This window comes from Equus przewalskii, chromosome 1, assembly GCF_037783145.1.
Source record: "Equus przewalskii isolate Varuska chromosome 1, EquPr2, whole genome shotgun sequence".
Classification (NCBI taxonomy): domain Eukaryota; kingdom Metazoa; phylum Chordata; class Mammalia; order Perissodactyla; family Equidae; genus Equus; species Equus przewalskii.
This window is the reverse complement of record NC_091831.1, coordinates 48472276-48487704: the sequence shown is the minus strand read 5'-3', so window position 1 is coordinate 48487704 and position 15429 is coordinate 48472276. Positions and strand designations below refer to the sequence as shown.

The 15429-nt window shown below is 38.8% G+C and overlaps 1 protein-coding gene across 6 annotated transcripts in view; it reads right to left on the bottom strand.

The window, feature by feature from the left end:
* Positions 1–15429, bottom strand: part of BICC1 (BicC family RNA binding protein 1) — a 267016-nt gene that overhangs the window by 104362 nt on the left and 147225 nt on the right. For all 6 annotated transcript variants that reach the window (XM_070611494.1, XM_070611480.1, XM_070611485.1 and 3 more), the window contains exon 3: positions 2329–2398. In XM_070611494.1, the coding sequence (XP_070467595.1) occupies positions 2329–2398 (70 nt within the window). The remainder of the gene's footprint in view (positions 1–2328; positions 2399–15429) is intronic.

Below are 15429 nucleotides of genomic sequence, written 5' to 3'. Positions count from 1 at the left end.
ATAATCACCCAAAACATGGCACAAGTCCCTAGGCACATTTATATTCTGTGGTCTCTTGAATAATAATAGTTTGGAATGAAGAAGGGTTAAAATAAAGACCAATAACTCTTTCCTCTACAACATTCAGAGGTGAATAACTATATCAGATGAAAGAGCAAATAATTACCGTCTAAAGTTCCTCCTGCCATTTTCATCTTCCTTTTACTAATTACAAATGACAGTCAAACAAATTTCATCCCTGAATTAAACTATTTTTTAAATAATATGGGAATATACATATCAGGGATGTTAGCCAAGAACTGATTCAGCAGCTGTGTGTTTAAGTAATAAGAGCAACTCAAGCAAATTCTGAATAGAAAATTCCTCTGAGAAAAACTCTTGATTTTTTTCTCTCTTCCTTGAGCTCAATCTCTCTCTTTTGGCACATTTTGCTCATCATACAGTACTGTGTGCATTCATAGCACTTCATAAATAATAAAAAATAAAATGATGTCTGAGGACCTAGGCCTAGAGGGATCAATTCTTAGGCACAATTCCAAAAGTTAACCTTAACCATGTGGGAAATTATGCTAAATGCCCTCAAATGTACTGCTGAAATATTCTTATTTTCAAAGTAAAATGTCTAATCAAAATGTGGTATATAGATGGCCATTCTGAAGGGGGTTAAGTGTGTCAATGACTGGAAACTAATCTAAAACACGAATTTAATCTATTCATCTCCATATTATCTAAAATCTCAAGTTGTAACCACGTTTTGAATAAAAATTAATCAATTCTCAGTTTCTCATGATAGTGGGGGGAAAACTGTAGCATGGGTAATGCAAGAGAATAAGCCATCCAAATTTATCTGGAATTGTTTTAATGTTCATGTTTCCTTGGAGGTTTTCTTTGGAGACTGATCAAATTACATTTTTATTAGGATAGTAATGAAGCTCATTTCATTCTTTAAGTAAAAATACCTGGTAATAGGGAAAGAGGATCTGGCCTATGTTCAAGTTCCAATTTACTCAAGAGGTACGCCAGGGATTTTTAAATGGCCACCAACAACCAAATAGGTAGAAACCCACTAATTGCAGTTTCTTTTTCTGCGTCATGAATATAGAACATCTCAACATACTGATGATTAATTGAGAATATGACTTATAACATTTGGCAAACGCAAGGTTTATAAAAAGTTATGAAATTATACTTGGGAATTCACATCTCCTTATGATTGTCTAGCACATAGGATTCTGATTTCTTGCAAACACGATCACAAATAAGAAAGTAACTGTCAGAGTTTCTGTAGGAATTCTAGTCCATTGAAGTCCAGCTAACAAAACCCACAACAATAACTTTTAAATAATTTACATTCCATGTGATGAGTAACGCTAATAAAATAAGATTAAAAGAAGGCAATCTAGATTCAAAAAAAAAAGGAAATTGAGCAATGTTGCAGTGTTTAGTATCATTTAGCAATAAAAGTCCTAGGGAGAAGGGACAGCAATTATGAAACTGAACAGCAACAACAAAAAGCTAGACCACAATGGATAAGGCTCAGCTTGCGGAGTGATTTTTGTTTTTAATTGTTTGATGATATTTTTCATTATCTCCTAATGATTGCAATGTGTCTTTTAATAAAGTATGCATGACAAAGTTTGTTGAGACTAAGATTATACTTTAAAAAGAAAAACTATCCATAAAAATACATACAGGCAGGTCATTTGAAAATATCATGTAATCTTGGAAGAAAACTAAGTGTGCCTATACTTCCGTTTCTGGCCATCCATGCATTGGTTAGTGTCCTCAAGGACAAAGCAGAGGAAAGGCCCGGCAAGGGAAATCTCAGCCACAAAGAGAACTCTAGTGGGTTCTTCACTGTCTGGTAGATGAAGAGGAGAAGAAACAGTCAAGAAAGGAAATCTAAGGTTTGTATCACATTGGAGGGGAAAAAAATAAGCTACTAAATCAGTATGCTACATAAACAAGATCCCTAACATGTAAACATTGGGAGTTTATGTGCTGAAAACACATTATTAAATGTGGAGTGTTACCGTGACTCACGGCCATCCAATGAATAAGCATCCTTGCCGTCATAAGTGATTATAGTGCCTTCTAGAAAAACATTTCTATTAGAATAAAATACTTAAAAATGTTTTTCTGTTGTTGAATAAAAGGTTGTACTATATTATTTTTAATTATTATAATCCCCCCAAAATATTGCTATTTGACAAATATTTTGGTACAAACATGCTAAGAATAAAAGTTGATTTTCTCCCTGGCAAACTTGCAGTAATTTCACAGTCTCCATTATCAAAACCACCAATTTCTCCATCTGTCACAATTTACCTTTCTTGGATTTGGCTCCAATCTTCAGTTTTGATGGCCAAGCAATCTGCGTATTTGTTTCCTCCATGATCTGCAACAAAAATTGAGAGAGAAAAATATTGATTCAATTAGTAACTTGTATTTACAGATAAGATTTTTCTAAAAACAAAAAAAAGATTATTTTCAAGTCTTTAGCCTCATGTTGACGCAACAAAATGATCTCATTTTAATACAGTGCAAAAAGAAAACCCTCTGGGGAGAAAAAGATGTGTTTTTATAAGCCTTTAATCGACTAGAAATATTCAAGTAGATTTTGTTACTCTTAGTGTTCCTCTCTGTCATGCTCCAGAATTTTAACACAGCGACAAGACCAAAAAGTACATGAACAAGTAATTAACCCAATTTGAGATCAGAACCATTAGAGATGCTTGTGCTGAATAAAATTCCCCAAGACAATCGCCAACGGATTGCAACACACCAAACAAGATCCTTGTAATACAAAACTATGCGGGTTAGGCCCTACTAAATGAAGACTATTTTTCTGCAGGAAAAAAACCAAAAAACTTGCTTTGGGCACATTTGTACTTCATTAAACACGACGTCATGTCTTAAGGTTGCAGTCCCCTCATCTTTCGCCTGGTCTACAATGGCACTGTTGCCACACTTCTTTCCCACTTACACGCGGCCAACACCAGCTGGGAGGATATGACACCCAAGTGTGCTGAGAAGCAAGAACAAGTGAGGGAAGCAAAGGACGGAGATGGGAAATAAAACAAGAATGAGAACCACAAAACGCTCATCCTTTATTCTTCTCTACATTTATCACATGAATTAGACTAATGTTTACTTTTGTCCCAAGAATACAGAATTTGCCAAACAAATTAATAGAACAAACTAAATTAATAAGCAAATAGCAACTACCATTCATTAATCACTTAAGAGTAGGATATTATTTAATACGGATTTAGAGTTAACTAGACAAATTAACGGTGAAGACAATGAAACACAGTAACAGTGCAATTAATAAAAAGGACTTTTTTCCCCTCATTATTGGCTGTGTACTGGGCACAAGGCTGAAGAGTTAACACATTAACAGGCATCACACTGCACTTAATCCCCTTTATTGCAGCATAAAAGAGCTTTCGGCAGATGTTTCAGACTTACAGCCCACAGATGCATTTTGTCCACCCATCATAAGGTTTTCTAAAACATGAGCCAACATTTTTAAATCTGGGAATTTTACATAGAAATTCAGATTTCTGGTTCTCTGGAAAACTTGGCAGATTTAGCACCTGGGACCCACATTCCCACATGGCAACACTCAGCTGGCACTGAGGATCACATGCCCTTTAGTCAGGGCCAGAAGACTGGGCTGCCCCCAGTCCCCACTGGGTTTCCCACAATGAGATCAAGAGCCACGTGCCATTATCATTCTCTCGTTCATATTACTCATTTGCCATTTATCATTGTGTTTACACTGTTGTTTTTCTTAGAGAAGTATTTCCCTACACCCATGCCTCTATTAAAAACTGAAGAAAGTGAGGTCACACTGTCTTCACTACATCAAGGTACCAGCCTGGCCCTGAAGGTAGGTGAGCCTGTGACCCCAACCCTACAGGACCTGGCCCCTGCCTCTTCTCCTCCCATCTTATGCTGTTAACGTGTTTAGTTGTCTTCACCATTAAATTGTTTTGCTAACTCTAAATCCATATTTAGTGATAAAATAAATATTATCCTCCTCAACAACTTCTGCTCCAGCCACACAGGCCTCCCCACGGACATGCGCAGCAGGCTCCCCCTTCAACGCCTCTGCATTCAACGCCTCTTCCTTCCCCAGCTGCCACCTTCTCCAACTCACCTTCCCCTTCAACTCTCACACCCCCAAACCATAATTATTCTTCCCACCTCACTATGTTTATTTCCCTCCAAACTCTTATCACAATCTGAAATTCTCCTATTTTCTGTGTACACTTGTTTATAGTCTGTCTCTGCAAAATAAAAGCAAGCTCTCTACCCCACACACAGCAAGCACAGGATATACTTGGGTAAACGAACCTTCATAATACCCTTAAGAAACAGATTTCTTTATTCTTCACACAGCAAGGGAGATAAAAACCCCAGACTGCTTGCAAATAATATACTTTCAGCTCCCATGCTATACTGAATATAGGGTCTCTATCTTTTAAAAATGTGTCTACACAAACTTACAAATATGCTTTAAGATTTGTGCACACCAACTGATTCTAACATCGTACAAATACTTATTAAAAGCTTACTTTGGTGCCATAAGCGTCAAGACCCAGAGCCATGAATAAGACACAATTCCTGGTGTCCACAAGCTTACAATCCAGTCAGGGACACAGACAAATAAGATGCTTGCAGCTGCCGGATGATGGCTGGGTGCTGGCACAGGGTCAGCTCACAAGGACACTCAAGGCCACGGGCTTGGAAGGTCAGGGGTGGAGGGTTAGTAAAGGATTCCCCAAAATATAATCTGCAAAATCACTTGAGTCCTGAAAGCCAAGTAAAAGTAAACTTATGATTGAACTCATTAGTGACTAAATGAGGGCAGGAAAGTCCAATTAGGAGGGACATCCTATTGGTCACATTTTATCATCTATAAGCTCCAGCTACTAGACATACATGTATCTTCAAAGTGACTAAAATTAGATTCAGAATTTTCCTCTAAGTTGGCTGAGACACCTAAAGATATAAAATGGAAAAATAAGATCTTACTCTAATGCTATTGGTGGAGAAGCAGTAAGAAAATAATCTATATACTTTTCTTTTTCTGAATTAAATAATTTGGCCTTTTAATCCAGTGAATTACATCAGATGCCATAATCATAATACTATAAAAGAGAAGCTTTCCTGTCAATATATGGTTAGATAACATAATTGGATTCTGAAATCTTAACCATTTGCAGAACTTCCCAGAAATCACCCTGCATATAATCTCTTTTTATTAAATGCCAATAGATGCTCCATGACAGAAAATAATATGCCAGAGAAAATATCCTAATAATAGGTAACAGCCATCAAAGCAAAATGTCTACTTTATACACACTCCCTCTAAACCTCACCCTCGTCCAGTGTCTCTACTGTGCAGTGAAGTGGTGAGGCTTGGAAAGACTCCCTTTCAACCTACCCACAGCAACACCATCTGTGAGGAGAAGAGAGACTATCCCAAGCTTAGTATCCCTAATTGTGAAACCAGAGTTCTCTCTTCTATACCACATGATCGCCAAAGTCTTATGAGCCACAGTAAATGTCAAACTTTTTAGAGAAAACAAATCACTAGTTATTGGAATTTGGCACTTGTAGCTGACATTTCCTATATGACTAGAAAAAAGCGACTCCATTGAACATGACTGTGGCCAGCCAGTGCCAACCACAGGTCATTCACTAGGCTCCAGTCCCCAGCCTAGGCGGAACTCTGACTACATGCCTTCTCAGACATCGCTTTATTTGTTCACCACTGTGTGTAATCTGGTCATTAAGGGCAGGTGGCTCCACAGTCATATACCAGCTTTGCCACTTTCTAGCTACCATCTTGGGCAAATTACCTTTATCAGTCTCACTTTTCTCCTCTGTACAATTAATTACAGTACCTACTTGTGGAGTTGTGAGGTTTTGCTAAGAAAATCTGGAAAACCCCAAGCACAGAGCGTAGCACATAGTGAGTGCTCGATAATATTAATCCCTGTTGTGTTAATTACATATTGACTACTTTTGGTCAAGCACTGTCCTAGACAGTAAGGCTACAACAGAAAACAAGACAGTGCTTCCCTCCGGGAAGGTCTAAAAAAGGAGAAGACAAGTTAATCCACCGTTGTGCACTGTGTCAAGTTTCAGAACAGGACAGAGCAATACGAGAGTAGGATCCTCTCTGTTTTACAGAACCTCTCTATATTATAATACAAGGGGGATTCTAACCTAGTCCTGGGTAATGAAGGAAAGTTATCTCAAGGAAATGTGTAATAATGCTGCAACCACAGGCAGGCAATAAAGTTGGCTAGCTGGGGAAAAGGTGGAGAAAGTGTCCCGGGCAAAGGAGTAGTGCATGTAGAAAGGTCTAGAAGGAGGGAGGGCAGGTACCCCAGAAGGCCTGAGGGTGGTACAGTGCCTCAGAGGTGCTTTAAGGCTCACCTCAAGCATCCAGGGCAGAGAGTGTCTCATGTCTTCTCCACCCTTCTACAGCTCTGCACACGGGGAGGCTCAATACAGACTTGAAGAAACAACAGGGACCAAAGCCATCCAGTACCTGTGCTTGGCTGGCACTCACGAGAAATAAACTCTGAGAACCAGCAAGCAACTCCAGCTAGGAAGAGGCCATACTCACTTCACCTTCAGGAAGTCAAAATTCCCCTGAGGAAGTTATCAGGGAAGCGTTTCAAACTACTGTCTCCAATGACTCCAAGTCAGTTTCTGCAGCTCAGACATGACACACTGTTAATTGGTTTGCACCTCAGCCAGTTATGGGAGTGGCAGAGTGTGAAGCAGTAAACGATCAGGAGGGGGAGGAAGTACAGGTCTCCACAGGGAGTGTGGCTGGAGGCTGGTCCAGGAACCCCCACAACTGAGGCTGGATTACTGCAGCAGGGAGCGTGTTCCCTGACAGAAGTGGGGTAAGGGTGGGAGTCAGGGGAGAAGAGGCAGAAATTAGGGCTCTAAGCAAGTCAGAGGCTCTGTATCCAGCAAGTGGTGCTTAAAAAGACATCCTAAATGGTCCTCAAGACAAACAGGGAGGTACGAGAAGGTATGCAGGAGAAGTGGAAAAGGTGAGGTCAGGAAGCTGTGGTTAAAATCAAAGAAGCCATAAAACCCCTGAGAAGAAAATGACTACCTTAAGTCTCAAAAAAACCCCTAAAGTGAGTTCCAGCTAGTTTTTCTTTTAATCTTATTATGACCCTTGTTTCACCTTCACAAAACCAAAGGTCAAAGAACCACAAATTTGGAATCATTTTCTATAAACATTAAATCACACTTTAGATATTTTAAAGATTTTTGTTTTAACTTATAATTCTGGATGCTGCACATTAATAAAGTAGCTAATGAATGAAAATCAGAGATAAAGCTGGAATTTCTCCTAAAGGCAACAAAGAGCTAGAAAGCCTATAGGCGAGTGTCATATATATTTTTTTCTTTTTCTTTTTTTGTGAGGAAGATTGGCCCTGAGCTAACATCTGTGACAATCTTTTTCTATTCTGTATGTGAGATGCCACCACAGGACAGCCTGATGAGCGATGCTAGGTCAGTGCCTGGGATCTGAACCTGCAAACCCCAGCCACCAAAGCAGAGCATGCGAACTTAACCACTACACCACAGGGCCAGCCCCGACTGCCACATATTTTTAAAGAGATACCCCAGGGCTTCCTGATGACCCTGACCTATGTGCTTACTTTTCTGTTCGAAGAGGTCATGTCTCTGAGCTGAACAAGAGCTTGGGTGCAGACACGAGTGATGCAAAAGTCACCAGGTAGACTAGGTTGTGGAAATAACAAGTTCCTACTGCATCTAAAGGGTCAGCACACGGGGAAAGGACATAAGCAGCAGCAAGTTATAAGAGGAGCTGCTAGCAGTCTCTTACTACCTTTACAAAATCCAGACAGGTTTAAGAGAACTGAGAATTAAAGTGACATTTTTTAAAAATCACAGAAATAGAGACCCTGAAGCAGTTAATTTTATGGATCTTTTAATGGATGAAAACACTGACACCTTTTCAAGAGGATATTACACATTTTCCACAATCCAATTAATTCCTGCAAAACCACACAAAGAAATCATTCCCCAGAAACCCATGATATGCCCTAATTCTTAAGTAAGTCAGGATGTTGTCCAAAATATTCAGTTTGCATTCAAGGAATAATTCAATTAAGTGGCTAATTCTGACCAACTCCTCTTGAAAAAATCAGATGCTGATGCCCCCAAGTTGTGTGAAATCTGCCCTAAAAGTTGGGAAACATGCTTAAAATGACTAGCGTTTCCTTGTGGGAATAAAATTATAAATACTATGATGTCAGTTAAGCTAAGGAATGCCAAGGTATGCAAAGCCACAAAACCTCTGAGAAGAAAATAACTATCTTCTGTTCAGTAAAAAAAATCCTAAAGTGAATTCTAGCTAACTTTTTCTTTTTTAAACTTACTATTGTCCTGGTTTCCACTTTCACAAAATCAAAGCTCAAAGAACAAATATCTGATTTTGAATCATTTTCAATAAATATTAAATGACACCTTAAATGTTTTAAAGACTTGTTCTAACTCAATTCTGGATGCTGTATGTTTATGTCAGTTCAAATAGGTCAGTTTCAATTTCTGGACTTCACTGTCACAATTCTACCAATTTCTGCTAGGTTTCTTCAGCTGCTCTCTTCTAATAGGTTGACATCTTTATATGTTACAAGGAGAACGGAGATTTCGTAGGAGTCTATCTAAAAATGTAACTATTTGAAAACTAACTATATTAAGTTTCTGTTAGACCTAATGTACTCATTACCTAGAGGTGATTTATAATTGAAATGTAGCTTAGTCCTTATGCTAATCTCAGATCTGATGAATAGCAAATATTTATAGTAATAAAAGTATTTGACCCAAGAATATCAATTTAGAAATATATGAAGCAATTAAAATTGATTGTTGATATTACAAAGAATATACATTTTTGTAGTTCAACTATAAAAGCTGTTTTTTCATCATGAAAAATCTGATGAGGATAAGATGCTATGGATATGTAACAGCTTAGAAAGCTGGTCACTTTAACTTTCTAATTCATATTTGCATCTCATACTCAGGGAGCAATGTTTCTTGATCAAAGAGTAATAGCACTGCTTTTTTCATATTAAAAAGGTATCTGATCAACATGGAATTGTATGTTCCTGCTTTGGTTTTAGTTTCTGAGGGGAGTAAAGGAGGCAGGGGTGAGAAGCGAGGGTAATGTTTACATAGCTGGAATTTGGAATTTTTTTAATTGGAAGAAAGTTCTATCAGCTATTGAAAAAAATTTCATTACATATTTTACACAGAATTATTTAAATAATTTCACTTTCCTAAAATAACTTGTCAAAATTAGAATAAACTAAACAATTAAAATCTAAACAAATTCTAGGGGCCAGCCCGGCAATGCAGTGGTTAAGTGCGCACGTTCCACTTTGGCAGCCCGGGGGTCACCAGTTCGGATCCCAGGTGTGGACATGGCACCGCTTGGCAAGCCATGCTGTGGTAGGTGTCTCACATATAAAGTAGAGGAAAATGGGCACGGATGTTAGCTCAGGCCCAGTCTTCCTCACCAAAAAAGAGGAGGATTGGTGGCAGATGTTAGTTCAGGGCTAATCTTCCTCAAAAAAATAAATAAATAAAACATAAATTCTACATGTAGTTTCATTCATGATAAAAGTAATTTCCATTTATATTTTTCAATGCTCAAGTCATAATAGATTTTTTCCATCTCCAACAAATTCTAGATTGGCACACCATGTGGAAAGAGAACATATCTACCAATGTTCACTATGCTACACATTTTGCAAGTTTGCACCAATTATAGGATAATATCTTACAGATGAAGGAAACCTTTGCCAAACCAACAACATTCTACCAACGAGCTTATTTCACCAAATTCTTAGATCCAGACGTAAGGTTAAAAATCCACAGGTAAGTAATCAGGATCCCAGATCAACCCAAGACAACTCTAGTTATGCTGACTTTACTTGAAATATTTATTCTTGGACTAGGAAAAGAACGCTGAACCCTCTAACTCAATATTTATTCTCTGAACTATTGAAAATTCATCATTCAAAATGGCTACCAGCTGGGAGCCATCTGCAGCCTGCTTCTCCAAAAGACCAACTCATTTGTGCTCTATTTTCCCTGTATCAGTACAGAAATAAGGTCTATCCTCACGGAGGAGGCTGTTGAAAGTTACTTCATGTACTAATGGCTTATGAGTCAATTCGCTGCATTTCACGATGCAGGGAGCCAAGTAAGAAAAGAGCTAACTAGAAAACACCAAAAAGTGAAGATGGGAAAGTAGTGAACTTCTCACACGAGGGGGTGTATAAAAGCTGAGGATGTTTATTTTACTGAGACATTAGACAGCTCTGTTATATTTCATTTTAAATCCAAGAAACGCATTTCAATGATTCAGTTATTCATCATTGCCAGAACACCTCCTCACATTTGCCTCATATTCATATACATTTCCCATGTACTCCTTACAATTATCTTGTCAATCAGATATGTGAAACCTATCTTACAGACGAGGAAATTAGGATTTAGAGGTTGAGTAGCAGATAGGTGTGTGGTAGAGTACGGCTAGAATGGAAGTCACAAGACTCCCAGGTGAGGGCTCTTTCTGCCTCCCTTGGCTTACGAAGGAAGCGGAAGGCTCCACGTCCCTATGGGGAGGTCACTCTGAGAGCTCAACCTCCCAGACCTCTGCCACGAACACCGAAGTAAGTGAGCAGCAGAGTGGGTGCCCCTCAACACTCTCTGATTAATGACAAAGTGACCCAGAGAGGGTTCAATCCACGGGAGTATCCCACCTCCACACACATATGGAGAACGTGGGAAGCATTTTGGTTGTCACAGTGACAGAAAAGGGAGTCACAATGGCACTCAGTGGCCAGGACTATAGATGCTGAACTTCCAACAAAGGGCAGGACAAACCCACTCAAGGTGTCCATACAGAGAATTCTTGCTTTGCATAGTTCTCATATAGACAACTTTTAATTACCACAGCTTACTTAAACACCACCAATCCCTCAATGACACAAGCTCACATTCCAGTTACCATAGCACATTAATTGTGAGTTGTCACAACAAATACAAATTCTGCTGTCAGCTCTTCAGAATGTCCACGAATCACTACCTATATAACAGATGTTCATCTTGATCAGCGACCAATCACCTCACTTCTTTTAAAGTGTGCCAGTGATTGCTCAGTGCACATCTGTAATCAGTTCACACACAGACAGCAAAGTAAGGAATTGCACTCCTTGCCTCCCAGTGATAAAACCAAATGACATTTTACAAAAGGGAATAATCGAAAGCAGAAACTGGCCAGTAAAGATAAAAGCGCAGCAAAGAAACAAAAAGTAATACTGCTGGAAGTGAAATTTGAATCAAATATAGAATCATTAGCTGATGGTGGGAATGTTGTGAGAGACTGTGGATATGCAGCCAGAGGACCTTAGTGAATCATAAATAATGAAAGCAGTTGTGACAAAAAGGATTAAGATGTCCCAGAGGAAGTGATGCTAGAAAAATACTTCACAATTAAAGAAACTCTGAGAGATATTTCACAACTTTGAAAGTACAAAGGATGCAATATTGAAATCTGATCCAGATTTATGATTATGACAATTGACCAAGGCATAGAAAAGCTGTTCCCTCCATATTGTAAGTTATACAACAAAAAGAAAACCAGCACTGCTCCAAATTGTCGTTTCTTTACAAAGAAATGAAATATATTCTCAATATTTCTAAAGTTGAAATACAGTGTACTAAATATTAGTTTTATTATATTTTTCATTTTCCTGTATATTTACGACTGACAGTAAGAGAGATTTTTAATGTTTTGACAAAAATTTTTAAAGGTTGCAGATTATGCAATTTTCCCATGGGTTACTAAAAGTGGTTTGCATAGTTTCATCTTCCACTGTCATTTTTATGGTCCACATGGCTGTGCAGGTGAGTGCTACATTCTATTCCCCATTGAGAATTACTGGTAAGGGATTTCAAACTGTTCCACACTGTAGACAGGCTTAGGCAATCTATTTTAAAAAGTTTGGAGAACTAGCTATCAATCAAAGCCTAGTTCAAATGTGCCCTTCCCTGTAAAAACTCCTCCCACTCTCCCAGTCAGAGGTCATCTTTCTCTTTCTCTCCCCATTCTCACTTTGTTGTGGCAACATTATAGTGTTTATTTCTTCGTTTATTTTACCAACCCCACCAATGAGTTGGGCTCCTGATGGCCAACAACTCTATCTTGTTCATTTTTAAACCCAAAGAATCTAGCACTTAGGATCTCAGCAAGCATCAGTAAAGTAATTCACAGAGATGAAGGAAATGAGATGAACGGACAGAAGAGACAACATTTACATAACACTTTCCAATTACATGGCACTTGGTGTATCATAGAGTACTGTCACCATGAAACTCAGAGAGGTTCATCTACAAAGTCTCCTTTAACTCATTCAAACACGGTATTTTCAGGGCTGGACCCGTGGCCGAGGTTAAGTTCCGTGTACTCCACTTTGGTGGCCTGGGTTGGCAGGTTCAGATCCTGCGTGCCCTCCTACATCACTTGTCAGCCATGCTGTGGAGGTGACCCACATATAAGGTAGAGGAAGACTGGCACAGATATTAGCTTAGGGCTAATCTTCCTCAAGCAAAAAAAATATACATATATTTTTTAAATGGTATTTCTGAGGAGTCTACTTATCAGAATAAATGAACTGAATGAAAACTCACTAAATGAAAGTAAATTCTAAATCACTGACAGGATTAATTCTCCCAGGGTCTATTTGCATTATAATAAAGAAAGAAATCCTGCAACCAAAATGTCTCGTGTGGTGGGTACAGTGAGTGGCAAACAGCGCCAAGTAGGGCTGTGGAAAGTTGAAGTCTAAGTTCTGTCATTTCTGCTCTAGCCTATGGCTGGTCAGGCTCAGGGTGGCCACACCTACCCATTTTAAAAGAGGAGCCAGATTTCTGTGTTAAATCTCCTGATTTGTAAATGTTGGCACCTATTTCAATTATGCGAAAAGACACTTTATGGGCCAAAGAAAGCATGGGCCCTACTTTCTGACCTGTACTCCAAATCAAGGAGAATTTTCATGGGGCATATGAGTGGGTCATTCATGATGACCTATAACGTTAGTGAAGAACAGTTTTCTTGGTTTCCCTGGGACATAAAAATCGGTGATTCTTCAGGCTATTTCATTCTCCAAATATCGTTTTACTATAATTCCTCAGAAGGATTAACCAGATCTTTTGTCTGATATCATGGGTAGCTATAAAGAGATTTATTAAACTTGAACTATCAGAGTATAACTTGTGTATAACTAGACTATAATGGTGTAACTGTGTCTAATGTGGGGAGAAATGGAATCGTATTGATATCTTTAACAAAATCAAGTTACCAAATCTGGATTGAAATTTTCTAGCCTCCAATCTTCATAAGCCTAGTTACTCCAGTTACATGAGTTCACCTTACATGCTTTTATAGGGAATACATTTTACCACCCAGCTCATCTTAATCTTCTTAAAGCAAACAATCCTATGTAGCTCAGTAAGTCCCACTGGCATTGCTGCTAGTGAGTAATGACAGATCAGCACAATGACAGATCTATAATGGCATCCCTGAGACATGAAACAGAGATAAAATCCCATGCAGGCTATACTGGGTGTAGATAGGCAAGGAAGTGAGTATTAGGTTTGAGAAAGGTTTGCTTTGAAACAAGAGTAAATAATGAAAAGAAGTATACATTGGTTATGCTACTGCAACAAGTCCGAATTTCAGTATGGTCATGTGTCTCTTACTAATAGGGATACGTTCTGAGAAAATCATCGTTAGGCAATTTTGTCGTTATGTGAACATCACAGAGTATACGTACACAAACCTAGATGGTACAGCCTACTACACACATAGGCTACATGGTACTAAGCGTACCGGACCACTGTCACATATGCGGTCCATTGCTGACTGAAATGTCATTATGCAGCTCATGACTGTAGATGAACATAACAAAAGTTTACTTCTCCCTCATGCTAAATGGCCTTCATGAATCAGCAAGGGGTTTGGTTCTATATAGTCATTCAGAGACCCAAGCTGGTGGAGGTCCTTTCATTTTATAGCTGTCCATCTGGAATCCATGGCCTCCTCAGTTTCTCTTTGGGAGACAAACAGGAAGACTCCTGCGTGGATCTTGCCTGGAAGAAAAATATACTACCTCCCTCACAGCCCACAGGCCATGACTACACAAATGGCTCTGCCAACTCAAATGGGGCTGGCACATACAGGGGGCATAAGAATATTTGGTGGGCATTACTGCCTCTGCCAGAGAGTTCTTTAACAGCTTCAACATCAGTTAGCTGAAAAAGTTATTCCAAAGTAAAACCTCCCCTTGTTCCTTTCAGAACCCAGACTCATACATGTAACCTTTTAAGCCTATCTCCACCTTGATATCTCACCAGCTCCTCACTCATGTTTAAACTGAACTCAAGTCTTCTCCACATAACTGGACATTGTAAACTGTCTACCCAGGATTTGGGAATCAACCAGGTTATCTAAGAGTGATGCCACTTCCATTGCCAGGGATAGGTTTAAGAGTAAGCATGTTAAAACTCAACAACAAAGAAACAAACAACTTGATTCAAAAACAGGCAAAGGGCTTGAATAGACATTTCTCCAAAGAAGATACACAAATGGCCAAAAAGCACATGAAAAGATGCCCAACATCACTGATCATTAGGGAAATGCAAATCAAAGGTATAGTGAGATAACACCTCACATCCATTAGGATGGCTACTACTAAAGAAAAAAAACCCAGAAAATATCAAGTGTTGGCGAGGATGTGAGTAAATTGGAACCCTTGTCTGTTGATGGGAATGTAAAATGGTACACCTGCAATGGAAAACAGTACGTGGTTCCTGAAAAAGTTAAAAATTGAATCACCATATTATCCAGCAATTCCACTTTTGGGGATTTAACCAAAACAACCGAAATCATGGTCTTGAAGAGATATTTACACACCCGTGTTCACAGCAGCATTATTCACAGTAGCTAAAATGTGGAAGCCACCCAGTGTCCATCGATGGATGAATGGATAAGCAAAATGTGGTATATACATACAATGGAATATCATTCAGCCTTAAAAAGGAAGGAAATTCTAACACATGACACAAACCGGATGAACCTCAAGGACACTACGCTAAGTGAAATAAGGCAGTAACAAAAATACAAATACTGCATGATTCCATTTATATGAGAAACTTTGAGTCGACAAAATCATAGAGACAGAAAGAAGAATGGTGGTCTCCAGGGGCTGTGGGGAGGAGGCAACGGGGAGTTACTATTTAATGGGTATAGAGTTTCAGTTTTATAAGATGAAAAGAGCTATGGAG